This window comes from Cervus elaphus, chromosome 5 (genome assembly GCF_910594005.1).
Source record: "Cervus elaphus chromosome 5, mCerEla1.1, whole genome shotgun sequence".
NCBI classification, from domain to species: Eukaryota; Metazoa; Chordata; class Mammalia; order Artiodactyla; family Cervidae; genus Cervus; species Cervus elaphus.
The window spans coordinates 81868754-81869973 of NC_057819.1; the positions used below are offsets into that span (position 1 = coordinate 81868754).

The window sequence follows — 1220 nt, forward strand, 5'->3', positions numbered from 1 at the left end:
ATGGATTCAGGGAACCACACATGGGTGTCAGAGTTTGTCTTCTTGGGGCTCTCACAGACTCAGGAGCTCCAGTTCTTCTTGTTCCTGCTGTTCCTGTTTGTCTACACCACCACTGTCACGGGAAACCTCCTCATCATGGTCACAGTGACCTCTGATTCCAGGCTCCACACACCCATGTATTTCCTGCTGAGAAACCTGGCTGTCTTAGACCTCTGTTTCTCCTCAGTCACTGCCCCAAAGATGCTGGTGGACTTCCTTGCTGAGAAGAAGACCATCTCCTACCAGGGCTGCATGGCCCAGATCTTCTTCTTCCACCTCTTGGGAGGTGGGACTGTTTTCTTCCTCTCAGTGATGGCCTATGACTGCTACATAGCCATCTCCCGGCCCCTCCACTATGTCACCATCATGAATACTCAAGTGTGTGTGGGGCTAGTGGTGGCTACCTGGATAGGGGGCTTTGTCCACTCCATTGTCCAACTTGTTTTGATGCTTCCATTGCCCTTTTGTGGCCCCAATATCCTAGATAACTTCTACTGTGACATTCCACAAGTGCTGAGACTGGCCTGCACGGACACCTCCATCCTGGAGTTCCTTATGATCTCCAACAGTGGGATGCTGGTCTTCATCTGGTTCCTCCTCGTTCTGATCTCTTACACTGTCATCCTGGTGATGCTGAGGTCCCACTCTGTGCAGGCAAGGAGGAAGGCAGCTTCCACCTGCACCACGCACATCATTGTTGTGTCTATGATTTTTATTCCCAGTATCTATATCTATGCCCGACCCTTCACTTCCTTCCCCATGGACAAAGCTGTGTCTATCAGCCACACGGTCATGACTCCCATGCTCAACCCCATCATCTACGCACTGAGGAATCAGGAGATGCAGGCAACCATGAAGAGATTAGGCAAACGCCTAGTGATTTCCAGCAGAAAGTAAACTTAAGATAGATTGACTTTAAATGACAAATGTTTTCTCTGAACTGTTTTCCCATGTGAGAAGTGGAAAAAAGACTTTATTGAGTGTGGCAACTGAGATTAAAGTAATATTTCTGTGGACCTACTCCTGTGTCAGGTATTGTGTTAGGCACTTTCGTACTTTTGTGTCATTCTCAGAAAACTGACAGTGGGTATGCTATTATTATATTAAACAGTTTTGTCCACCCCTGGTTCCTCAATGGTAAAGAGTGTGCTTACCAATGCAGGAGACACGAGTTCAATCCC

General features: G+C 47.8%; 1 protein-coding gene across 1 annotated transcript; it reads left to right on the top strand.

Annotated features, from left to right (window-relative positions):
- LOC122693373 (olfactory receptor 4D2-like) lies at positions 1-936 on the top strand. Its single transcript, XM_043900872.1, has one exon. The coding sequence runs from the start codon at positions 1-3 to the stop codon at positions 934-936; it is 936 nt and encodes a 311-aa protein (XP_043756807.1).
- Positions 937-1220: the final 284 nt, after the last annotated feature.

What these genes read in the sequence shown, in the direction of transcription:
- LOC122693373 (XM_043900872.1), top strand. Translation starts at nt 1, where the DNA reads ATGGATTCAGGGAACCACACATGGGTGTCAGAGTTTGTCTTCTTGGGG.